The 26,430-nt window shown below is 32.9% G+C and overlaps 1 protein-coding gene across 4 annotated transcripts; it reads left to right on the forward strand.

Annotated features, from left to right (window-relative positions):
- The first annotated feature begins 8,557 nt into the window (after window positions 1-8,557).
- On the forward strand, window positions 8,558-14,088 carry LOC133706332 (binding partner of ACD11 1-like). 4 transcript variants are annotated; one of them, XM_062131840.1, is made up of 8 exons: window positions 8,566-8,792; window positions 8,914-9,017; window positions 9,306-9,381; window positions 9,858-9,929; window positions 10,019-10,084; window positions 10,546-10,889; window positions 11,928-12,051; window positions 13,594-13,747. In XM_062131840.1, exons 1-8 carry the CDS (start codon window positions 8,772-8,774, stop codon window positions 13,612-13,614), a joined length of 828 nt encoding a protein of 275 aa, XP_061987824.1. In that variant the 5' UTR covers window positions 8,566-8,771; the 3' UTR covers window positions 13,615-13,747. The 4 variants fall into 4 exon arrangements, with proteins under 4 accessions (XP_061987822.1, XP_061987823.1, XP_061987824.1 ...); XM_062131841.1 differs by having other exon boundaries at window positions 8,568-8,792; window positions 10,549-10,889; XM_062131838.1 differs by lacking the exon at window positions 11,928-12,051 and having other exon boundaries at window positions 8,558-8,792; window positions 13,594-14,088.
- Window positions 14,089-26,430: the final 12,342 nt, after the last annotated feature.

Raw genomic sequence — 26,430 nt, forward strand, 5'->3', positions numbered from 1 at the left:
TTATTCATTGTTAACAAATACAAGACATTTTTCTTCAATTGGCCTCCAATAATAAATTGTTTTAGGCCGTTATAACCAAGTGGATACTCTGAAATAGGAGATCCTTAAGGCAAAGACCACCTAAAAGGGTCTAAGGAAGAAGCTTGAAGTTCTTGGGCTCAGCTAAAGGCTTTGAGGAACTCTTTTGAAGAGTTCCAAGAAATTTTTTAAGGGGCCTGAAGCTTTGACCGAGATGGTTTGGGAAATGGTTTGGGACAAGAACTTGCTTGTCATGTCCAACCTGTATTTCTTTTATGAATCAAAAGAAATACAGGTGGACTTTAACACTGCCTTTTATTCAATCCCGGTGCCTAATTGTATAGATGTGTTCTCAATCAAGGTTGTTACTGTTCAATATGAGGAATATCTAGTTGAAGAGCTTGGGCTATATATCTATGCCTTTTTTTCCCCATCTCCTTTTATTCATATACACAACCTCGGTCTTTTAGGGTTTATTTGTATAACATATATTTCCTATTTTATAAAATTTTGATTCTTTTGATTCTCTTTTGACTTGTGTGTATGGATCTAACGTCCATGATAAACATTTCATGCAAGGTTCAAGACCTTTAGAAAAAACTTTGAAATTTTATATAGGTCCAACGCCCATACTTGGAAAAATGTTAAGGGAATTCCCTAAACAATCAGTGTGGGTCTAACACCCATATTAAAAATTTCACGCAGAGTCCAAAAACCATTAGAAAATTGTTGAAAATTTATATGCATCTACCCATACTTAGAAAAACATTTATCAAATTTGAAGTTTGTCTAATCTTAATCAAGATTTAGGAGGGATTCGCCCCTTCCCTAGAACCAAATGGAAATATTGGTTTTAGGTATATTCCTATCGGTTTGAATGAATTTGTAGCGTATTGTTAAAAAGCCTTTAAGCATGAGGTGGAGACTGGTGATAATGTTCTTAGGCAAAGCATCATTACTGAGGTAGTGTATCCTATCCTTGGATAAATATGTCATCGTACTACGGAAATCATGCCAATCCCTTCCAAAGTAAATTGTGTAATTGCACTAGAAAGACTTTGATCATTTCCAAGGTAAATTGTGTAGTTACACTAGGAAGACTGAGTTCATCCCATCCTTAAAAGATGTGTGAGGCTATTGCCCTGAAAAGATGTTGTGTCAATCTCATCCTTGAAGAAATGTGCAATCACACTAGGGAGACTATGCCAATCTTTTCCAAGATAAATTGTGTAATCATACTAGGGAGGCTTTAAACCGTTGTAAGGTAAATTATGCAATCTCACTAAGAGGACACCCTTGTAAGGTAAATTATGTAATCTCACTGAGAAGACTGAGTTTATCTCATTCTTAAAAGGTTGTGAGGTTATTTCCTTAAAGAGATGTCATGTTAATCTCATTATTGAAGAATTATACAATCTCACTAGGAAGACCATATCAATCAATTCCAAGACTAATTTCATCTCATTCTTGAAAGGTTATGGGGCTATTGCCCTGGAGAGACGTCATATAAACCACATCATTGGAGAAATGTGCAATTGCACTTGGGAGACTATGTCAATCCCTTTCAAGGTAAATTATACAATCACACTAGGGAGACGTTAATCCCTTTCAAGGTAAATTATGCAATTGCATTAAAAAGACTTATTCTATTTCATCCTTATAAGGTTATAAGGCTATTTCCCTTGATATCACTTTGTGAAAAAAAAAACATCTTTACTTTGAATAATTCAATTCATATATAAGAACTTACATTTTTAGTCTTTGATCATGGTATATTTTTATTATCCTTTAAGGTATAATCAATTCAATGACATTTCTGTTGAGATCATAGTCTTAGTTCTAAACGAGAAGATAATAGAGTTTCTCTAATAGATGTCTTTTAGGCAGTTGCCAAATAGACTTCATATGTTTTACAATTTGAACCAACATTCTACTTGTACTTATTGGAAGCTTTCTAAAATCTCGAGGCTCCAACTACATTAATGAAGTTGGCAAACGCCTAACCCAAATTTGCTCGTCTCATTAAGTTCATAGGTAAGTAGAAGAAATCATACTCTAACTTAAAATGATCAAATTATTGCATAGCCTTCCCTACCTTTTACTGAAAAGTTGTTGAAGCTTTGATGAAGTAGATGTTCTAACACTTGTAGGAAGATCTATGATACATTCCATTCTAGGAGTGATTTGATTATATGCCTTTGATATTGATTAGGGATGTAAATAAACTAGTTTTGGAAGACCAATTGATGGCTTTTTTTTATCAATTCACGCGGAAGACATTATTGATGATGTCCCAAAAAATCCAAGTAGCTTAAGAATAAAGCTTATATATTGGATAATCGATTAATATCTTAGTTCCAACAATCTGATTCATTCTTTCTAGCCAAGGTGACTGGTAAGTGGTGTCTGATACTTGCAAAAGATTTTTTTTTTTTTTTGTGAATATAGGGACTCTTTGATGTTTAAGCAAGTATTTTTTTTTTAGAGAAAAAACAATGATATTATAAAAAGAGAATCTTAAAATAAATATGCAATCGATAATGGAAATTGAGAACCTATTGCTTTTAAAGATCTAATTGTTCTTTATAACCAATCTTTCTTACCTTTTAGTGGAGGGTGGACTCAAAAATCCTCTTTTCTGATAGTATTAAAACATTTCTTATATTTCAAAGAGGGAAAATATATTTGACTTATTAGAAAAAAAACATCTTTGACTCGTCAGAATCTCGTGGTCCAATATAAAGCCTGATAAGATTATCAAAGCCACTTATACTTAGGCTCAGCTATTGGTTGAGCCCGAGAATGATGGGTCTAGCAACTTGCCTAATCTATATATAATTAGGCTCATCATTTAGCTAAGCCTAAAAGGTGTTGCATTATCACTCTACCTTCGGTTTCTTGTTTTGAACATGGATTTTAGACAAAAAAAAAAACATATATAAAATACATTATTCAATTTTCCCTTTTGAATTTTTATTTTTGTTAAATTAAGAATTCATTTTTCAATCAATGAGTATAATGGTTGAAAATCAGGTGGCCCAAAATGTGTCTTGTGACGATATACCTCTATTTAGGGTCCGTTTCCTAGTAGGGTTAGGTTTAAATGACTGACTAAAATTTTGATGGATCATTCCTCACCAAAAAAATAAATAAGACCAAGACTTCTTTGTACCTTTTCCATTACTAAGAGTATTTGTGATAAATTGATAATAGTTTTTTTTTTTAAGTTATTTTTTAAAAAAATATATTGAAATAATGTTTTTTTATTTTTAAAAATTTATTTTTGATATCAATACATCAAAACAATTTAAAAATATTAAAAAATAATTTAAAATAAAAAAATAATTTTTTAAAAACAATGTAATTTCAAATGCCCCTAAATAATGCCTCATTATAATATATAACTGCGCTTGGATCCTCACTGAAAAGTTAATTTTTGTGGTCGTTCACATGAAAAATTAAAGATACCCTTTTGCATGCGGTTGCTTGGTAGCAATCATTGCATGCTACCTCTCTGTCTCTGTGCGCTAATTACTGATTAGGGGCTTTATTTAATAATAAATTTTAGTTTTGTTTTTTTAGAGAGATTTAAAATCTGAAAAGAAGTAGATTTGACTAAAGAAAAATCATTGCCTCACATGTGAGCTCCACGTTGGTGTTAGATGCGGTTTGACTATTGAAGACAGAAAACTGATCTTCCTCGGTTCATTCCCTTTATCCCTTCTGGGTCCATTCCCATCCTATCATGAGCCATGAATAATGTTCATCATGAGGTTTCCAGCAGTCTTCCTAGCAACGTTTGAATCTTGAAATTATATCATTTTCTTCTCAAATTAAATCATAAATATGCCCCTCCAGGTTTGGAAAACATTGAAAGTGTTTAGGAAGGTAGTTTAAACCGTGTTTCTCTAAAATTTTAAATTTTATTTTTATTAAAAATTAATTTTTTTGGTATGTTTTGATGCGCTGATTCAAAAACAATTTTAAAAAAATAAAAAAAATATTATTTTGATATATTTTAGCATGAAAAGCATTTTAAAAAACAACTGTAACCACACTCTCAAATAGTCCATGTAATCTTAAAAACTAATCAATTAATCCTTTAATCAATAATTTTAGTGATATTTTGCTTCACAAAATGTCTTTTTTTCTTATTAATCTTCTCGTATGATGTTTTTTTTATATATATTTTTCTCTAAACTCATGATCAAGCTATAAGCGGATTCAAAAACACAAATATATAGTTTTTAAAACCATGGGGACTAATTAATTAGTTTCGATAAACTATATATTATGGGTGAAGTTCCTCTCTAAGTGCTAAATTTAGGCAACCTTATTCTTAGAGGAAACATGTGAAACATGTGGAATTCTTAGTTGAAGTAGCAAAAGAAATGGACAGAACACTGACTTGTCCCTCCATGTGGGATGATTTTGTTTTTGAAGAGGATCTTGGTATGGTCTGGTTGATGTTGAAATTGGCACCCCAAAGTCTTAAGTGAAGTGTGGGAAAATAGAAAGCATGTATTATTTTTTAGGTACCCGTTTCATTGGGTTATTTTACCTGTATTTCAATTAATTTTTAATTATATTATTGAGTTAGTTTACGTTTTAAAAATATTTAAAAAAAAATTAAATTTTTTGTACTTCAAATTAATATGTTTTTGTGTTTTCAGATTATTTTAATATTTTAATATTAAAAATAATTTTTAAAAAATAAAAAATATATTATTTAAATATATTTCTAAATAAAAAAATATTTTAAAAAAAATAAAAATAAAGCATATATTATTTCAACACATGAAGGATAATGAAAGATGGTACAGTTTGGTTCAGTTTTTCCAAAGCAAAGGAGGGGACAAAAGGTCCAACTAATGTCCCGTTAAGCACTCAAAGTCCAATGCAGGTAAAGTTACATGTCTCCCTGCATAATTGAGCAATGGCCACCGAAAGAGTTTAATAGCGTGTCTGGAAAGAAATGGGGGAAACGATTGATTTTTAAAGTTTTTTATTTTTTTTATTTTTATAATTTATTTTTAATAACATATCAAAAAAATTAAATTTAAATTTAAAATAAAAAAATTTAAAATTTAAAATTTTTAGAAATACATGGCCAGCCATGTTTTCCAATAAGCTCTGAAATGACTTCTCTTTTTCCTGTTTGAAAGTTGTACTGTGGTGATCAAGTGAGTTGATTATTTTTAAATTTTAGTTTTCAATCTGGTGGTGAAAATTGTAAAACTTTCAATAATATGAGATTATGCTATTCAAATCCCAACAGAATTTGTAAATCAATGAATTAACTTAGGGTTTATCAACAATTTTAGGAAGAAAAATCTAGAATTTGAATTTGAGTGGAAAGAAAGAAGGATGCTCAGTGTGTCATTTATTCAAGATAAAAAATAATAATAATGCAAATTGCAAACGATAAAATAATTAGAGTGATTTATTTTATGAATCAAGATCCTGATTAGGGTTGCAGTGCAACTTGCTTTTCATTAAAATTAATATTTTTTTATGGGAAAAGATGGAAAAGGGAAAAACATAAATTATAATTGGGATAGCCATTGTAGAAGGAAGATGGATAATAATGAGGAAAAAAAACATTAAGGCTAAAATCGTCTTATATGTTAAATTCATATGCAAACAAGTTCTAACATATGAGACCAGAGTACATGAATGAGCAAGGAATGGGTATGATGAGTAAAAAGAATTTACTATATTGTCAAATTACAAGTTATTTGAAGTTGGGTAAATAAAAATAGGTGTGCTTTTGATGTTGTGGTTCATAAAACCAATGGTATTTTGAATTATATTTATTTTGAGTTTTATATGAAAAAACAAGTATTAATAGGCAGAGGGTGGTTAGGTATACACTAGTAATTACATTGTCATCAACATGATGGATAAAGGGGTAAGGTACTATATGGTATTACCAAAGAAAATGGAACATGGACTAAGAAAATAACAATGTATACTAATTTTGCTAAGTCTTATGATACTAATATAGTTGCTTTTGCATTATCTGTTAAATAATATATATGTATAAATTGATAGATAGTTGATTATCACATATAAAGAGATGAAATCTTTATAGAAAAAATTGAAGTTGAGAGCTTGTTCAACCTCTTAAAGGAAATAAAACAATGAATTTTCAAAAAAAATGATAGTCTTTTAAAATTAAAAAATGCTAAATACAAAGCTTGGTTGATTATAAAAAACTATAATTATGTGTTGATATTGACTTTAATGAAGTATTTTTTTCTTAAAGTTAGGCATTGCTATATCGAAATTCTATTATCATTGAATCTTATATGAGCTTGAAATTAAAACAGCTTGATGTCCAAACTGCTTTTCTACATAAAGAATTAAATAAGTATATTTATATGCAAAAGGGTTTAAAATTGATGGAAATGAAGATCATATATGCCTATTAAGAAAGTTCTTTTGTGTACTTAAATAGTCCTCTCAACTGTGATTTGATACCTTTATAATTAGTAATATTTTCTTGAATTAAATTATATAAAATTTTTAAAACTAAACAATTTTTCCTTTTCTTTTCAACTATTTTCTCAATAACCAAACAAAGAAAAATCATAAAAAAAAGCAAAAAAACCCCATAAAAATAAAAATTTGATACTCCCATAAAAATAAAAAATATGGTAACTAATAAATGAAACAAAAAGAATTTTTAGGAAAAATAAGAAGGAAAAGACCCACAAGAGAAAAAGAACTTCCAATACTCGTGTAGCTTTACATGAGAAAAAAGTAAAGTGAGTTAATGAATAAGTGAGAGAGATGCTACTAAGGCTGTTGACTTTCTTGGTGATTATATCCACTGGCCTATAGAATGTAATGTTGTTAAAAAAACTTAGAGAGTTCTTAAGTTTCTCTAATTTGCATTACTTAGCTTATTTTATAACTGGTTGATTGGGAAACTATGACTTCATTATAATCCAGTTACGAATTGGTATGGATAAGTTGAGTTCATTTTAAGTTTGTTAATATCATAGGGACAACCCTCTTTTAAAGAGCTTTTATTCCTTCTATGTCATAAAATAATTTAGATTTAATAAAAGTAGAATAGACAGACAACACCACACCAACTTATGAGCATTATCTTAAGTAGGACATTGGAGGACCTATAAGCCAAATTATAAAACATACTTCTAGGGTTTCATACAGACCTAAATGCAAAACTCCATAAAAAAACTGACCTAATTAATGCTTGTATCAATCCTAGATACAAAACCTTTGATCATTCTTTTTCAATGCTTAAACAACTACTTGTCCTTATATGTATATAAGCAAAACCCAACATCAATATAAGCTAATAAACAAACAACCCAAAACCCTATAATACTATGGTTTGAATTTAATATGCTTAAAGATTTTGAATTATATTGAAAAAAGTGGAAAAATAAGAAAAAAGACTTTTTAACTTCTTAATCCTCATGCCTAACCTTCTTCTTCCCTCTATATCTTCCACTTCCACAATATTTCATAAGTCACATTTTTTTTATCTTATCTTGTATCAAAAAATAAAAAAAGAGCATGAAAGGAAAGAAAAGAGAAATAAATAAAAAATCTTTAACAACCAACTTTTCTTGAAAACAAACAAAACAACTGAAAAATCAGTGAACATCTTTGAAAACATGAAGCTAAAAACTAGATGAAGAACAAGAAGAAAATGAGTAGCTTCCACCAAGACCACTCTAATTAAGGCTGCATGCCTCTCCTGCCCTTTCTTCCAACCTTACAGAAAGGATAATAAATCATTGATCCCTCTTTTTTTTCTCTCTCTCTTTATGCCTTTTTAGGATTTACAAGGCTTTTCATCCCTCTTTATACCCTATTCTCTCTCTTTTACTTGGCAGAGAGAGAGAGAGAGAGAGAAAAGGAATTTAACAGTAAAGAATTAAAAAGCAAGAAGAGGTAAAAACCAAAAACAATATTTAAAAACCACTAATCCATAAAAAAGCTTGAGGACAAAAACATAACTACACAATTAAAATTCATAGTGCGTATTAGTGTGTAGCTGCAATGTTTTTTTTTTTTTTTTTTCTCTTTTAGATTTTTTTGTTAATAATGGAAATACCATCTTCTTTCTCACTAAGAAATTGTTTGTTTACAAGGTGCACAACCTCATGAAAAGCATGTATCTTATGCTTATGCTTTTCATGAGCGGCACACCTCTTAAATCGCATACCAACTAAAATATAAAAATTTTAAAAGCAATATTTAATATTATACCCCACTATATGAGATGCTAAAAAAAAATAACAAAATAAAAAAAATAGAGTTAATGTACTTAATAATTCTATAAAACAATCCTTGTAATACCAAATTGGATTTTATTTGTTTTTAGGTATACATTTTTCTCTAATTATAAATTTAAAATATTTAATTATCCATCACATAAAACAATTTTGTTCTAAACCTTTTTTCAAAACCACAAAGAAAAAAAACTGCGACTGTAACAAGCATTAAATCAGACATTTATCATAACCGCCAGCAAGCACTGAAAGATAAGACGAAGCATCAATTAAACTGTTCCTCGACTTGAAAAGGGTAATAAAATTGTCAGATACAGAAAGAAATTAATGAGCAATTTCAGCATCCTCTCTCTGCTTACATTCTTCTTCATTGACTGCAACCTGTCAGTCAGGTGTCTTGCTTCTTTATAGTTATTAAAGCCCTCCCTCCCTCCCTCCCTCTTCCTCCCTCTCCGAAATACAAATAAACGGAAGAGAAAGATGCTTGTTACAACAATGCAGGTAGGGTAGTTTTGAGTTGGAAGTTTGATGAATCAGTAAGAAAGAAAAATAACTCTAATCTTGTAACCTTCTGTTCTGATTTATTTTATTTATCTTAGATAATGATTTCTTCTTTATGTAGACAAGAACAGTAGAAGTGAGGAATGTATCAGATCTAGCAAGTGAGAGAGAGGTTCACGAGTTCTTCTCCTTCTCTGGCGAAATCGAACACATTCACATCCAGCGGTACTTTTTTATGTTTTTCTTTTTGTGTTTGGTTGCTGAGAAGACGATGGAAACTGGAAAGAACATGCAAAACTGCATCATGGGTCTTGAACTCCTAGTGTTTCTTGAGTGGTTCTTTATCTTTGTTTTCTTTAGACTTTCTTTCTTCTTCTTTATAAAGAAGAAAAAAGTGGAATTATTATGCTAAACTAGTTTCAGGGTTTTGTAGTTGAGATACAAAAAGATTGGAGCTTGAGTTATTTGTCTGTTATGTTCGCTGAATTGAAGTTGTGGTTTTGTTGGGTGCAGTGAAAATGGGCAATCAAAAACTGCGTTTGTTACATTCAAAGATCCTAAAGCACTTGAAATTGCGTTGTTGTTATCGGTGGGTTTACTACTTTTCATTTACTTGTATATCCGAGTTGTTTTCTATTGGGAAATCAGATGAGTTAAGTGATGCACTATAATCCCTCTAATTTGAATTTGAAGAACTGGTTTCTTTGTTTCTTTTTTCTCTGAACTTTAAGCATTGGAATGCTTTTCTTCAACTCTTTCCCATTCTGATGTGAATGTACATTTTTTTCTCAATATAGTATTAATTATGGAAAGTATATTGATTCTCGTTTTGCTTTTTCCTTGACGAAGACTTTTGCTTTGAAAAGTAGAGGGTGCCAGTCTGTCTTATGTTATCATCTCTGTTTTAATAAAAGAAGGATATGCCCTTAGAAAGGAAAGTGGCTCCAATGAGTATGAAGAAATAGAGAAAAGCAGAGGGTGCCAGTCAATCTGTTGATTGATCATATGAGTAATAACGATGATAGTGAAGCTGTAGAGACTAAGACCTGTGTGTTTGTGATGCAGGGAGCAACTTTAGTAGACCGGATAGTGACTATAACCCCTGCTGAAAATTATGTACTGAATCGTGAGCTACAGGTTTTTCCACTATCCCATTACTCAAATCTCTTTTTAACTGATTTTGCTAAATATTTCTGTTCTTGATTGCAAATGTGCAATTTATGCAGGAAGTAAGGAACGTGGAAAATGCTGTCTCTGTAGTTCCTTCGGAAAACTTCCCCTCAAATGTTGAGGTAGTCAAAATCATCAGCAACAATCTTACTTGACATATTTTTAGACATATCCATCTATTTATGGTGGATGTGAGAGACTTTTCATGAATAAAATTTCTTTTGCTGCTATGGAACAATCATATTTGTGATTGGTGGTCTTTTATTTGCAAATGGATTTGATTAAATACTGGAAATACCTAGTTGCTTCTTGCTTATCTTTATGATTGAGCGAATTGAATCTTGATTGTCAATATTCTTACCTCTTTTGTCTTTAGTAGCCAGGAGCCATTTTACTTGTGCTTTAGGGTGATAGGTGGTTTGCGACCAGTGTCTTTGTCTTGCCATGGGCCTGTTTGGTTATAAAAAATTATGGTGATTTGGAGTAAATAAGATACTGTTGGTTCTTGTTTAGTGATTTAGACCTTAAAAATTTGGCTTTCAACTTTATTTGGAGTAAATTAAGGCTGTCCTGTCTCTCATAGCAGGGGAAAACTAGCCCTTCAGGCAGTGGAAGAGTCTATGTCAGCAGAGCACAAGAAGTAGTCACTAGTGTGCTAGCAAAAGGTTCGGCTATTAGCCAAGATGCAATGAATAAGGCCAAGGCATTTGATGAGAAACATCGATTGAGTGCAAGTGCATCTGAGAAGGTAACTTCTTTTGATCGGAGAGTTGGGCTAACGGAGAAATTGACGATTGGAATTTCAGTGGTTAATGAGAAAGTGAAGTCTGTTGACCAAAGGCTTCACGTGTCGGATAAAACAATGGCAGCTATATTTGCAGCAGAAAGGAAGCTAAATGACACAGGATCAGCTGTAAAATCGAGCAGGTAGACTCTCTTCCTTGAGATTATATTCTCTACTTCTCATGTGTTGACACTAGCATTTTGTTTGAATGGATTGGTTGATGTCTTTCTTTCTGATTTCCACCCTCATGGCATGTTTCCCTTGCTCCTTGTTTCTTGTTGTTTCAAAACAATGGATATTAGAAGAAACTTGCTTCAACAATTCTGATTTTGCTGTTTCTAAAGCTGACTGCATCATGGAAGATGTGGTGGAAAGTTTAGAAGTAGTGATTCCATCTTTGGTGGCATGACTTATAAAATGAACTGTGATGTCTTTTATATTTTATTTTATTTTTTTATATCACACAATGCATAATTCTGTGATTTTGAGAATTAACTCAATTCCAAAAAAGTTTTTTTTTTTAGAATAAACTACTTTCTACTAAGTTAGAGCCTTTTTGTGAGTCTTGTCATGCTAGCCTTGGTAATAATCCCAGTCGCTTGCTAACTTGCTTGAAGGAGTTTCTCTGGTGATTCAGAATACTTGGGGTAGTAAACTGGCAACTGCTATAGATATTTTTGTCATGCCTGTGCAAGCCAGTGATCTATTTTTGGTTTCAATGATTGTTCCTTTACTTTCCCATTTCAATAGTATACACTGTCACATATCATCTCTAGGAATTTTATTTTGAGGATGCATCTTGCATATTTATTGCACGCATTTAAATCTGGTCGAATGCCCTTTTCTTGTTCTATTGAATCCTTGATGAGATCTTTCTCTAGGTAGAAACTAACCCTATTAGAAAAATGCACAAAATTTTCGTTCTTTTTTGAAATTTGTTAGATGACTCCAAAAGTGATCTATCTACATTCTACCTTCCTTTGTATCATCAATATCAGCCGTTTCTTTCTCCTCCAAACAAGCTTTGGCTTCTCAATTAGTATCATTTGATGTTCGTTTATTTTCACTACAATTTTATCCTTGACATTTGATTTTGGTTCTAATAATGTAATTGAAGGAGTGAATCAACACCGGGAAAGAAAAAAATTGAAACATTAGAGTTCTGTTTTGATTCGGGACAGGTATGTGAGTGCTGGAACAGCCTGGCTAAATGGTGCCTTTAGTAAGGTTGCGAGGGCTGGGCAGGTCGCTGGTACAAAAACAAGAGAAAAGTTCAATTTGGCAGTTTCGAATTTGACTGCGAAGGTAGGTTCTACTCGCGGAGCTTGCATATTAGATGGACTTTGAAAATAATCTGTTCTATATATATTTATTTAGAGACAATGATCATAACATATATTATCTTCATAGTTCAATGTCACTAAAAAGTTAGAACCTGCATAGCGTTCATGCTGACATCAAAATGCCATGAAGCCATTCATGTGCTTATGGTGACACAGATTTTCAAAAAGCTTTACTGTTAGTTGTAGTCTGGCATTGTCAAGGATAAGTTAATCATCAAATTGAAGCATTGGGAGAGAGGGGAGGGGGTGGCCGGCTAAAGCCCAAAATTAAGAACCACCAATATAAAAGCGAGAAAATGACACCCAAATGCATCATAGAGGAGGATAATAGAAGCATTTTTAGTGTGTTTGGGAATTTCATGGAGGCAGGGGAATCAAGGGAAGGGAAGTCTCTCCCCCTGGATGGATTCATAATTGGAAAATGGAAGTTGAAGTATTTTCTTTGTTTGGGTAGGGAATGAGAGGGAGAGAAAATTGTTATATGGTGGTATATTCTCAGAAATGTTATAATTGGAAGTTTGGGTTGGAGTTGTAAAGTTAGGGGGTTGACCTTTAGTATCGCAACTACCTAAAAGAATTTTAGCCCATAACAGTGCTGAATGGAGAAAGCAAACCTCTGTACCCATCCCTCAACTAGTTTTGATTGAGGCTTAAGATGAGGAGAGTGAATTTGTTAATTTTCTTTTATATCAAATCTATTTGTTTAGTCTTGTTTATGGAAATACATTCAACCATCTCTTGAATTATAGTTTATTTGGATAGAGATCCCTTACTATATTTGGGTTTAGATTGAGACTCCCTCTACCATGTGAAACTATTGGTAAATGTTTCTGGTAGCTTTCATCTACTTTCTCCATTAAAATTCATCAGTAGTGTTTAACAACACCAAACACGTAATTAAAAGTACTACTAACCACCTCTTACATGACCCACCATATATATATATATATACAAGTAAAATGAGCAAAGTAGAGAAAAAGTAGAACAAAAAGAATATGATGAAGACAGAGAAAAGAGAGAGTGATGTTAGAGTTTGAAAATAATAAGAGGGAGTGTTAAGATTTTCTATTAAAATCTCAAGCAAAGGAGGGATTTTGATCAAAGACCAAAAAAGAAAAGAGAAAGGTCTGCAAAATTAAGAAACCTTAATAGATTTCACTGGGCATTCCGGGTCCCTTTTCTCTTCACTTGAAGTGTTCTGTCTACAGGTCACTTCCTTCAATTCCTTAGGAGAAAAGTGTCTTCGTATAATTAGGAAAAATGGAGGGAAGGTTGTATTATTGGGGTGGGAATGAGTGGAGAAGTAAATGAGCACATGAAGGTGAGTTTTTACCTGAGAGAAAGTGGATGGAAGGTGGTAATATGAAGGGTCTATTAATAGTTTCCGATTTTAAAGAGGGTGTCAATACAAAGTCTAAGAAATAAGAGGCAATGACAGATAATTACTTGTTGTCTTGGTTTTCTTTTTGTTGAAGCGTAAGTATCCTTATTTTGTGAATTGCAGGAATCTCCAATTGCTGTATGAGCCAGAAATTCAGTGTCAGCTGAAATTGCTTCATCAAACGTATTGTTGCATGCATTTAACTTCTATGTTGCTCCAATCACCAAAATTGGAGAAAAGGATATATAGAATTTGGAGTTTCTGGTTCGGTATGAAGGATGAGAGCAATTTGTGCAGTGTCCCCATAAATGCATTCGTCTATGGTTTGGTTCATGCGTGTCAATTCAATTCAATACTTATATATCTTTCAATATTCTTTGGTTCCAAGGGTATTCTATGCCTATGGCTTCCTTGTAATTTTGCAGTTTGCAACATTGTTTGTTTCCAAGTCACAACGATAATTCACCAAGAGAGAATGCTTTCTCTTCCTGTTACCAGTTATGGCTTTGTTATCTTCATTGTCTTTCACCAAATCTATTTATTTGAACTATCCTAGAGTTGTTTTTAAATGGAAGTCTGTTGTAGGATAAATTTGATAGGCAAGCTGAGATTTTTTTTTCAGTGTTTGTAATAATTGAAAGTACGTGTGAGACATAATGAGGAGGGTGAAATTTTTGTGTCGCATTTTACAAGAGTTATTGGTTATGGTCTGTGGTGCTGCTGTCGCAAAGGACCCAGCTTCCTCTATTTTAAAACTCCCGACTTCCTTGACTGTGCTTGACATATCCTCCTCTGCTTGCTCCTTTGCCAGTCACATGAAAAAGAAGAAAATTGTTGTGGCATTTCTTTCATGTGGACGAAAAGATCAAATCCATCGAATAGATAAGAATAGATGTCTCGTTGAAAGTTATTATTCTGATCAAGTTCAGTCCAGCCAGGTAAAATCCTAACCGTTAATCTTTTTGATTCTTGTTCATCGACAGCTCAGCTGATATCACAACCTTGTATGTATAAGAATTCGTACATGTATCCCAAAAACTCAAGCCAGAGAAGAAAGAAGAAATAAAATCTTAATTCACAAGGACGTTGATGGTAGGAGATCTCAGAGCTGTTTCTGTATGTCAGTTTATGAAAAAGACCAAAACAGAGCATTGGGTCTCACGCCTAGCAACTATAAATTTGTCAGGGACAGACTCATTTAGGATGCGCGTGCTCGCAAATGATGCTAAACGCTTCATTGGGTGAAAGTTGTATGTACTTTGTCGGCCTTTGGCGATGGCTGTGAAGATCATATGATGCCCTCGTGCCCCTTTCAAAATCCCTGTCACAGCTGTTAACTGTAGCAGTTGAAAGTTAGCATGGGGGGGTTAAAAAAAGGTTGAAATACGTTGGAAGAGTTGATTTTTGAGCTTATTGTGTGTTGAGCTTTGGGGTAATCTCTGGGATAACTTTGGCGACCCTTCTGTTCTTGAGATATCCCAAAACTTGTTTAGCACACCTTCTTTAATCATGGATCTCACCATTTCCATCACTATTCTATTCTTTCTCTCAGCATGTACTGATGTACGTATTAGTTAGTTGACGATGTACTCTTTTTTCTTCATAAAATTTGATGCATTGGGAAGAAGCATACTATGTGCTGCTGCTGCTGCTGTTGCGGAGAGCCTGAATCTGACAACCACTCTGGGTTTCCGCCGACCTTTAAAACTTCTAAAATGCCCGGAATTCGTCGGATCTTTCTTTCGAAAAATAGCCCAAGTCATTCCTGAGTAATCATCAATGAGCAAGATGAAAAATCTGTTGTTGTCCATTAATGATGGGGTTTTCATTAGACCACTAACATCAGTGTGCACAAGTTGGAATTTCTACGAGGCGCACGCCATGCCTGATCATCTGTGGGAAACGGTTGTTGGTGTATCTTCTTGAGTTGGCATCCAAATACCTTTAGATGTCTGACTGAAGGTATCTGTCCTGACCATGCTTCAAGTGGGGTAATCTCTGGCATAACTTTGGTGACGCTTCTGTTCTTGAGATAGACAATGATACAAACCTTGAAATTCATCTCGTAACGTGCCCCACACTTGCTTTGTCGTCGATGAAGAATTCATGATTCTTAGGAAGATTGTGTCTGAGACACCTTGACGAATTTTGGAAAGTGCATCAGCATCTTTTCTCTGCCAAACTTTCATCACACATGTTTTGGAACTCAGATGAGTTTTTCAATTGTGTGGAGGTAGTGGCTGTGCCTTCTAGCAAGACTTTTTAATCAGACAAAAGAGCTAATCCAAGGGAAATCACATAAACCTCAACGAAACTCTTCAGGAGCTTTCTGCAAGATGAATGCCCGAGAGCATTGCATTTTTGGGGCACAATAAGATCCGTTTGGATTATAAAAATGTTTTATTTTTTTTACTTCGATTTATGTTTTTATATATTTTTAAATTATTTTAATGTGTTAGTGTCAAAAATATTATTTTAAATAAAAAAAATATTATTTTAATACATTTCTAAATAAAACATATTTTAAAAAACAATCGATATTACATTTTTAGGTATCACCATAAACAAACTTGAATACCATCAAATATACAATATATTATTTTTTACGATGTGATGGTGCAAAAATAAGAGATTTTTGGTGTTTGGAATGTGGTCATGATTGTTTTTTTAAATATTTTTATTTAAAAATATATTAAAATAATTTTTAACGTGAACATATCAAAATGACATGAAAATATAAAAAAATTATTAATTTAAAATAAAAAATAATTTTTTTTTTAAATAGTTTTGAAATACAAAACCGTAATTTCTCAAATGCTAAGACAATGAAACCAAGCGTACTGTTGCTGGACCCACAATAGAAAGGAATCATGCATGTCCCCGATAGGAAAGAAAGTGGCAGGACCCCCCATTGGCTGAAAAGGGAAGACATGATCAGTCAACAAATCATGGGGACAATAATGGAACTTGCACTCTTTTGCTTTTCTGAGTTGAAAGAATACGAGGTATTTGGAAGTTAGGTCGAGATTCTTTTTAATTTTAATTTTATTTTATTTTAAAAGTATATTAAAATAATTTTTTTAAAATAATTTTGATATTAATGTATTTAAAAATATTTAAAAAATTAATTTAAAATAAAAAAATAAAAAATTATTTTTTAAAATAAAAAAACGAACAACAAATAAAAAAAAATAATCTAAAATATAGTAGACCCTTCAGTGTAGAAGAAGTTCGAGTGTTTGGTGGAAAGCCAAATACGATATAATTGCACGAACAATTCATGGGAGGTTTTTTGGAGGGAGAAATTTCAATAATTTCTTGATTAGTCACTTTCAACTTTTTCTTTCTTTCTTTTTTTCAATTGTGTTGGGGAATTGTTATTTTGTTAGTTGGGTGATAAATTAACTCGCTTTTTTTTTAATTAAATACATTAAATCTTTTATTGTGTTTTTTTTTTGGTTTGTTTATGTTCTTTCATAAATTAAACATTTTAAACATTATATCTTGAAATTGATAAAGTTAATATATAACACGTTATATCCCTATGCTAGTACGCCACAAAAACTTAATAAAAAATATTAAATTATTTATAAGATTGCAATTATATTTTATTTAATAACTAAATAATTTTTATATGAAATATTACAATTTTATTATTGAATTAAAAAAACCCTAGCCACCATGGCTAACTTCTTCTGTTTATTCTCAATCTCTAGCAAGGCTACAAGCCATTATATTTCACTGATCTTATATGAACGGAGGAGTTGAAACAGACTTTACTGAATAAAATGCAATGTTCAAAATTATTGAACTCTCAAAATATCACAAAAACAAGAAAACTCATGAGACATTTTCATCTTTCACTCTATTTTAGTATATTTTTTTTATTTCTATGGACATCCTTAAACCCTTTTAAAGGACGAGACTAGTCTCGTTTGGGGTTTGTGGTTACCCCTCTCAATAAATACGTTTTATGGGGATCGAATTTGTATTTTTATCCTTATAAAAATACAACAGTGTCTTAACTACTAGACTAACACTTCATTGATTTTTAATAGTTAAAACAGCAGATTATATAATCTGATAATGAAAAATTTTTCAACTAGAAAGCTTTTAGTTGGTCATAAGTCTAGATCATATGATATGATCTTTTAAACAATTTTAAGGTCATTAATTACACCAACGTATGTAGACCCAAGAGCAGTAAAATAAAGAAAGAAAGAAAAAATCAATGCCTTGATGACAACTCAAATGAAACTTCTTTGGAAGTTTCTTCATCTTTCCATCAATGGGCTTGGTAATTAATCAATAAAGTAATTCTTAAAGTTATTAATGGGAAAAATAAGTTTTGGATCTTTTAGGGTTTTGATTAAAAAAAGAATAAATAAGTAAAGAATTAAAGGTTAAAATTTTTATTAATAGTCAAGGAAGCGAGATCTAGAGGAGACATATGCATTGAATAAAGAAGCAGAATATTTTTTTAAAAAAAAGTTGCACATTTTGGATTGGAAAGTGAAGTGGAGATTATAGTCATCACTACAACAGTCAAACTTTTTTTTTTCTTATCTGTTTGTATCTTTATAAGAGTAATTTATTTTTATTCAATTTAAAAATTCAAGTTGCTCAAATATAAAATATTACTTTTTAAAAAATAAAAGTTAATTGAAAAATAAATAATTATAAAAGGCTCGGTATAATTAACCCTTTTATTTTATTTATTTATTTTAACCTTTTTCATCATTGTTGCTTTTTCTTTTTACCGTGCTTACCATAATATAAAATTTTGTTTTGTTTTATGATTTATTTTCAATTAGGTTAAAAGCAAATTGGAAAGCAAAGCATTATGCTTGTTGTTTTCCTTGTTTAATTTTAGTTTTTATTTATTTATTATTTATGACTTGCTTTCCAAGTCATAAATAATTGTTTTCCTAATTGTTATGCGAGGATAATTGTTTTCCAATAATCATTAATTTCTTTACCTTTCCTTTTCTTTTTTTAACCTAATTGGAGCTCGGAATCACTCACTATAAACTCTTAGGCAACACACATGATGAGAGAATGAATGACAAGCAATTTAGTATGGTGTTCCTACACATTCAAGAAACCAAGGCTAAAAATTCTTGCTCCCTCCCCCCCTGAAATAAAATGTTACAGGGCCATACATAGCCTATCTAGGAGGAAATTTCCTAGGAGGCTGTTGAAACAGCAGCTTGACTAGAAATTACTAATAACTAGCATCAATCTTCAAGCATGTTGGAAAGAGTTATAACAAAACTCTTATCCTTAAAACACAACGCTATTTCTTCTAGATGTCAGGTGAATCCATCAATTATATTGACAAAAATGTCCATATACAAGGTTGTTAAAATCACGATTTTAACACGGCATGGAAAGTACTAAACAAACTCGGATCGTAAAAACGGATTGTAAAATCATAAAATCGTAAGGAATTTTAAAATATATCAAAAAAAATTCATGCTTAAAAAAAATCGTAAGGAATTTTCACCCCATTAATTCAATCATATAATACTGAAATGACATTAAATTCAGTCCAATTCAACATTTTTCAGTTCAATTTTCACCCCATTAATTCAATCCAATTAATTCAGTCCTATAATACTGAAATGGCATTAAATTCAGTCCAATTCAATATTTTTCAATCCAATTTTCACCCCATTAATTTAATTCAATTCAGTCCTATAATATTGAAATGCCATTCAATTTAGTCCAATTCAACAATTTTCAATCCAATTTTCACCGAGTAATATTTAGTCCAATTCAGTCAAGATATATAGTATATACAGTGGCATTCAATTCAACAATTTTCTCACCCGATCAATTCCATTCAATTCAACATTATACATATACAAATTACAGGACTTGGCAAAATGAATTACAGGGTAACAGGCTAACTAACAATTAACACTTAACAGGGCAAAATACAAATCTATTACAGGGGCAAAATCAACTACTGCAGTGATGATGATGAAGGCAAAATGAACTTACGGTGTCGCCTGCTGCTGTTGAAGATGATGATGATGAGCTGAACGGCTGCTGTTGATGATGAGCTGAACGACTGCTGTTGAAGATGATGATGATGAGCTGAACGGCTGTTGGTGAAGAGGCCCGACCGCCCGATGTCGCCTGCTGTTGTTGAAGATGGGAAAGAAAGGAGATCGTTGTCGGCGTGCGGCTATTAATGAAGACTGCAGAGGAAGCCATGAGCTGTTGAGGAGATCATTGTCGGCTCGTCGCAGTTAAAATCACGATAAACAGAAGAGGAAGCCGCGACCGTGAGCACTGAGGAAAGAGAAGGAGTGAAGACTGGAGTCACCAGACCGTGAGCACTGTCGCTGGCCGCTTTTATGGAGGATGGAGATCGTTGTCGCCGCTTTTGTGGTTGCCGATTCGGGATTTGTTCGGTTGGAAAGAGTATTTTGTGCGTTGTGATTTGGGAAGATTGATTTGTGAATTGTGAGTATTTTTGCCTGAAGTGAAGACTGAAGACAGTCACGTGAGTCCGTGACTGTGCAAGAAAAATCCAATAGGCGTCTGACAGCTGGACATGAGGAGGGGAATTTTGTTTCAGTGCCTTATTTTGGCAAAATCGCAAAATCGGTCTTGAAATCGTGATTTTGCATGATTTCGTCCGATTTTTGCGATTTCACCTGATTTCAACCCGATTTTACCCATTTTTGATTTTTTCAAGCGATTCAACATGTAATGCATGTTTTGACTCGTAAAATCATATGATTTTACGAGTCAAAACGCGATTTTAACAACATTGTCCATATATATATATATATATTATCATTATGGCTTCCAAGAAGGCAACCAACAGTTTGATGCCATTTTTGCGTTAGACTTTGCCCCATCATGCTCGTTGTTAGATCATTCGTATATTTTTGGTATGCTTTATATATTGTTTCTCTTGACATTTTATACTAAATTGTTGTTTTCATACTATTTCTTTCCCTTTTTCTTGGTGGTCGAGGCTCATCTCTTTATCTTTGCCTATTATCAACTTGAACCTAATTTTTTATTGCTTATTACCTTTTTCTTTTATGAAATTGAGAATATATAAATATAAGGAAACAAGAACAAAGAAGTAGAGGTTAGATACTTAGATTGTAGCCAAGGTTGAAGTCTAACGATATGAAAATAAAAGAAAATCTCAATCCTATTGCTAGAATATCAACCAAAAAATCCAGCTAGAATCAAAACTTAACAGACCAAGACGAGAGGCATTTTTGGTTTCTATATAGGTTAGCACTTGTATACTAGAATAAGGCATTTAAATTTATAATCAAATCTGTGGAAAAAATAGAACAAATGTCATAGAACATCCTTCCAAATAGGTTGCTTTTCCTCGAATACCGTATTATTTCTGGTATTCCATAAAATCTAAACAATGCTAAACATAAAATCCTCTCAAATAGATCTTTTAAACTTATAATGATTATCCTGAAAAAGGTCTTGTCAGTGACATTAAAGGTCATCTAGGGTATAATGCATTACCTAGTACAAGCCTCTCTAAGCTACAATTGTATTCCAGAGTTTCTAAATCACAGGACAATACATGAGAATGTGGAAGACAGTTTAAGATATGTTATCTTATTCACTTTGTTTGTTATTAGCATTTACTAAGTGTTTCTCCTTTTATTAGTGTCTTTGGTCGGTCTAGTACTAAATCATAATCTTACACCTACTTTGTTCAACACTAATTGCATGTGTTTTTAATTTTTTTATTTGCTCATAACACTTTTCTTTCTAAGCTTTCATCTTTTAAGTTTCCTCACATATCGTCTTGATGTTCTGGCTATTCCACTATTACAAGATTTGCTTTTCACAAAGTTAAGAATAATTAAAGGCTTGACTTATCTCTTAGCCAACCTTTTCTATTTATATGTATAAGGCAGTATATAACAGTAATTGTAGGAATTATAACACTAAAATAATCCTGCAGTAATTCTTATATATATATATATATGCCCTTTCAAGTCGAGGGTGGAGGATTGACTCGAAGCTTGAATTGAAAAGTAGTAAAAGAAGTAGCATGAAGGAGCTTAGTAAAAACATTTGCAAGTTGATCTTAAAAGGAGATATAATGAATCCGAATCTCTTTCTTTATAATCTGGTCTCGTACAAAATAATAATCAACTTTAACATGTTTAGCACGAGTATGAAAGATAGAATTTGCAGATAGATAAAGAGCACCAGGATTATCACACTAAATGGAAAGAATAAAGGCAGATAAAATTTACAGATCTGTTAATACATATTAAAGCTAGATAAGCTCATCAGTGTCGTTTGCTAAGGCTTTATACTCAGTCTTAGTAGAGGAGCAGGCAATTGTGCATTGTTTGCCTAATTTCCATGAAATCAATGTCTGAACAAAGAAAACAAGGTAACCACTTATAGACTTGCGATCATCAATACTACTTGCCCAATCTGCATTCGTAAAATCATGTAGAGCATAGGACGAACTACTAGTGATATGGAAGCCATATGATGTTTTACCTTTAAGATAGCGTAGAATACGTTTAACGGCGACTCAATGAGAATCTGTGGGAGTATGCATAAACTGACAAACTTGTTAACAATAAAGCAGATATCTGGTCTCGTAAAGTTGAGATATTGAAGAGTACCCATGATTTGAAGAAATTATATAGGGTTATAAAACAAGGCATTTGGTAATATGGTAACTTTTGAGGTAGAGATTGAAGTATCAACAGGTTTGTATGAAGTCATACAAGCTCGAGTAAGGATGTCAATAATATATTTATGTTGTCGTAACATCAAACCCAAACTGGTGGACTAAACTTCAATACCCAGTAAAATAGTGAACTACACCTAAGTCACGAAGCTTGAACTTTGAGCTTAGTAACTGTAATAGGTGGTGAAGCATAGTAGTGTTGCTACCCGTAAACAGGATATCATCAACATAAACTAGAAGATAAAAGATATTAATACCAACAAACAGGATAAATAAGGAGGTGTCAATCTTGGAGTCGTGAAAGCCAATAGAGAGCAAAAAAATCATTTAGATGAGTGTACCATACTCGCGGTGCCTGTTTTAAACCATACAGAGACTTGTACAATCAACACACATGAGATGGAAGAGCACAGTCAGCGAAACCTGAAGGTTGTTTCATGTAAACCTCTTCGACAAGAATTCCATTCAAGAAAGCATTATGAATATCAAGTTGATGGATTTTCCAATTACATGAAACCATAATAAAAAAGACTAATCTGACGGTTGTTTACTTAATAACCGGGTTAAACATTTCAGAGTAATCAATGCCTTCTTGCTAAATAAAACCTCTAGCAATCTGACGCACCTTATATCGCTTATACCGCTCAATAATGTTGTCAACACGATGTTTTATTTTGTACACCCACCGATTGCCAATAACATTCATCTAAGGATTAAAAGGAACCAAAGACCAGGTGTGGTTAGAGCACAAGGCTTGAATTTAATCACGCATAGCATTATGCCAAGCCTCATACTTGTCAAGATCAAAGAATGCAATGGATTCACAGGTAGGAGAGGACCTTACCCGAAAGGTATGAGTGACAATGGTGGTAGAAACAATCAGATTTGTTGTCTTTAGCTATCACAGATGAATGACCATAGGGTGCTTGCTGACTATGAGTGGTGAGGCAGGGAAAGAGGAGGGAAAAGTGCTATCCTTCTACAAAAGATAAGAAGAGAAATCAGCAACCAGATTTAGCCCAGCCAGACAAGCAAAGACAGAGTATACAACAGTCAGAAGACTTGCAGTAGAAGCAGAGTCGACATTAAATGAGTCATTAGCAGAGAATGGTAAAATAGGAGGAGGACAGCTGAGAGGCCTAACAACAGCAGAGCTATCTCGCTATAAATCAGACGGAGTCGAACTTATTTCTGTACCTGCAGCAGGATAGTTAGATAAACATATATGTGGTGATGGAAAAGGTAAACTGTGCGACTGTTATGGGGAAAACAGAAACATGGTGATAAGCAGTAGAGGCATACAGATGGTCTATGAAGTCCACAATGGTGTGAAACAATGGTGAGTTTAGCAAATTGGGTAGAAGGGTATAGTCGGGTTGGTTTGAAGAAGAAGACCAAAATTTTTCAATCTATTCAGATTTGTCAAAAGGAAAAACATTTTCATGAAAATAGATGTGATGAGAGATATAAATGCATTAAGATGCGATGTTAAGACAATGAAAACCAAGGTGAGAAGATCTATACCTAAAAAACACACATGGAGAGGAAAAAAATCTAATTTATGATTATGATAAGGACGTAGAAACGAAAAACAGAGACACCTAAAGGTATGCAAAAAATGATAATCTGGAGACCGTTGAAACAAACAATCAAAAGGAGATCTATTGTCAAGGACAAGTGTAGGCATGTGATTGATAAGATATATTGAGGTTTCAAAAGCATAATTCCAAAATCTTAATGGTGCTTTACACTGTCCTCGAAGAGTAAGTCAAGTTTCCACAATATGCCTATGATGACATTCTACTATACCATTTTGTTCATGAGTGTGATGAAAAATCAGACGATAATGAATACTAATGGTCTAAAAAAAAGTGGATAACTTGTGGTATTTACGATCCCAATTAGTTTGAACATATTTATTTTTTAGTGAAAATCGGTGCTCAATAAGAGTATAAAATTGGTGAAAAACAGAGTAAACATCATACTTGGCAACAAGAGGGTAATATCATATATATTTTGTGTACACATCAACAAAGATAACAAAATAGAAAAAAACATTAAATGAAAAAAGAGGAGTAGGACCCCAAAGATCACTAAAAATTAATTCAGGTGTAGTGGAAGTTTTGTGACATGTAGGTCCTAAAGATAGATGCGATGATTTTTTTAATGGACAAGTTTGACATTGAAAATTAAGATGTTTTTTTATTACAAGTAATTTTATTTTTCGAAACTAAAAAATTGAGAACACGGCAAGTAGGATGACCCAGTCAATGATGCCATAGATCAGCAAAGGCAAATATGCAAGGAGACCAATAAGCTTAAGGAAATGATGTGATAGAAAACCTGGTCAAAACATAAAGAACATCTTTACTCTGACCAAAAAAGAGTATTGCCCTGGTGTTGAGATCCTTAACATAAAACACAAATGGGTGAAATTAAAAATAAAAATTATTATCAAGACAGAACTTCTAAACAGAAAGCAAATGTTTTGTAATATATGGGACGTGAAGAATGTTAGATAAAATGTAACTATGATGTGGTGAATGTATTTTAGTATGATCGATATTAGATATGGGAAGTTACTTATTATCACCAATATACAAACGATCATTACTGAGATATGGTTCTGAACCTATCAGATTTGTAAGATTAGGTGTGACATGTTGATTAACACTGATGTCAGGAAACCAATCGGCAATACCTGTTGAGAAAACATTGCTCAGCGCCAGATATACACTAAGCTGTTGTCCATGTCCATGGAGCTAGAATTGAGGACAGGGAGGGGCTGCATGACTAAAGGCTTGACATAACTGGCAGCGTATATTAGTCCATTGTGAGGATGCAGGATGCCCCCTATTTTGCTGCTAATTTCCCTACCTCTTGTCATTGTTGGAAGACCCATTGAAGCTGCGGAAATCAGACCTCAAAGCAGACCTGTGCCCTATGTCATTTCCATAATTGGGACGTCATCCTACATGAAATTGTCCTCTGTTTCTACCAAAAGCACTAAAAGGTTGATGTTAGGCAACAAGAGTTGAAGGTGGTGTGTTTGGCATGTATAGTAAAGGAGCATTGATGACAACAGATTTCATGGAATGAAGGGAGGTCTTATGAAGAAATTCATACGTTAAAAGATGACTATAAAGATCAGCATATAAAATAGGTTCTGCCTTAGTCACAAGGCTTGTTACTAAGTCTTTAGATTATCCCCAAAGACCACAAAACATATACAAATAAAAATGTTCTAGCAAAATTGATCGGTCAGCATCGACCAACTCATCAAATAATGCCTTAGCTTTTTGCATAAACCTAATGACTGAATCATCACCTTGTCGAAGATCTTGAAAGGAGCCATGAAGTTGCATAATACGAGAATTAGACGGATAGGCTCGAGCTTGCTCAAGCGTGCACCAAATAGAGTGCGAAGTTTGGCAGTCAACAACAAGATGGAGAACATCCACGGAGAGCGAAGAAAGCAGTGCACTTATAATAAGAAAACAAACACAAATTGAAAAGACTGATTTACCTGAAGAGAAGTATTATCGAAAACAAACACATGTGGAGGAGGACACAAGATTGAGCCATTAATAAATTGAAAAACTCCTTGGCCTAGGAGATATGACTTCATCTGCATTCACAAATACAAATAATTTGTGTTTGTTAATTTTAGAGAGATAACTTGGTGAGTGTGAGAGAGAGGAACAATGGTGTCCATTGAAGCTAGGTGAACGACTGCAACAGAAGAAGGTTGCAGCAGAGGGGTGACATTCAGGTTAGGAAGATTTTGGCTAACATTAGAAGGCAAGGCAAGCAACAGAACAGAGGCAAAAGCAGAAGCAGAGGAAGATACACTTATTGACTGCATTGGTGGTGCGAAAGAGGCAGACAATGGCTGAGAAGAGTCCATTGAAGAGGGAGAAAAGAGTTTTAAATTATTTAGAGCTTTGATACCAAGTTGAGAATAATAGAAGGCTTTACTTATCTCTTAGCCAACCTTTTCTATTTAAATATATAAGACAGTACACGACGATAACTATAAGAACTACAACACTAAAATAATCCTATAATAATTCCTACACACATAGTCTATAATACACAAGACTTCACAACCCACTCTATAGTCTTTTGTGGCCCCTTTTCTAGCCTTAATTTTTTATGCTCATGTATGGTAAATTAGGTGGACAAGCTTTAAGATAGTTTTCATACTTTATTCAATAAAAAATCACCGTCTTCCAATCATTCAC

Source organism: Populus nigra, chromosome 11 (assembly GCF_951802175.1).
Source record: "Populus nigra chromosome 11, ddPopNigr1.1, whole genome shotgun sequence".
NCBI lineage: Eukaryota > Viridiplantae > Streptophyta > Magnoliopsida > Malpighiales > Salicaceae > Populus > Populus nigra.

Coding starts and splice junctions, on each gene's coding strand:
- LOC133706332 (XM_062131838.1), top strand. CDS start 8,772: ATGCTTGTTACAACAATGCAG. Junction 8,793..8,913: donor TGCTTGTTACAACAATGCAG/GTAGGGTAGTTT, acceptor TTCTTTATGTAG/ACAAGAACAGTAGAAGTGAG. Junction 9,018..9,305: donor GAACACATTCACATCCAGCG/GTACTTTTTTAT, acceptor TGTTGGGTGCAG/TGAAAATGGGCAATCAAAAA.